The sequence below is a fragment of the Eimeria tenella genome, genomic scaffold (assembly GCF_000499545.2).
Source record: "Eimeria tenella Houghton genomic scaffold, Eth_scaff2631, whole genome shotgun sequence".
Taxonomy (NCBI): Eukaryota; Apicomplexa; class Conoidasida; order Eucoccidiorida; family Eimeriidae; genus Eimeria; species Eimeria tenella.
The window spans coordinates 1,572-1,819 of NW_013542505.1; the positions used below are offsets into that span (position 1 = coordinate 1,572).

Here is a 248-nt window from a genome sequence, read left to right on the forward strand (position 1 = left end):
CCGAAGTAGAGCCTTCTGAGGGCCGGGGGTAGGGCCCTGGAGGGCCCCCGCTGCGCCAGCAGCGCAGCAGCAGCAGGATGCATGCCCTCCAGCAGCGCGAAAGTTTCTTTTTCTGTTGGTGCTGCTAAAGAAAGACAAAAAACACGAGAAATATAAAATGCTGCTGCTCCCGACAGCAGCAGCTGCCTGAGGGAGTCGAGCAGCCGCTGCTGCTCGAGGAAGCGCTGCAGCCGCGGCGGCAGCCACGC

At 62.1% G+C, this 248-nt stretch overlaps 1 protein-coding gene across 1 annotated transcript in view; it reads right to left on the bottom strand.

Annotated features, from left to right (window-relative positions):
- ETH_00042820 (uncharacterized protein) overlaps nucleotides 1–83 on the bottom strand; it is a gene marked incomplete at both ends in the record, with an annotated part of 1,583 nt that extends 1,500 nt beyond the window's left edge. Inside the window, one exon of the mRNA XM_013375277.1 lies at nucleotides 1–83. Within this exon, the coding sequence (XP_013230731.1) occupies nucleotides 1–83 (83 nt within the window).
- Nucleotides 84–248: the final 165 nt, after the last annotated feature.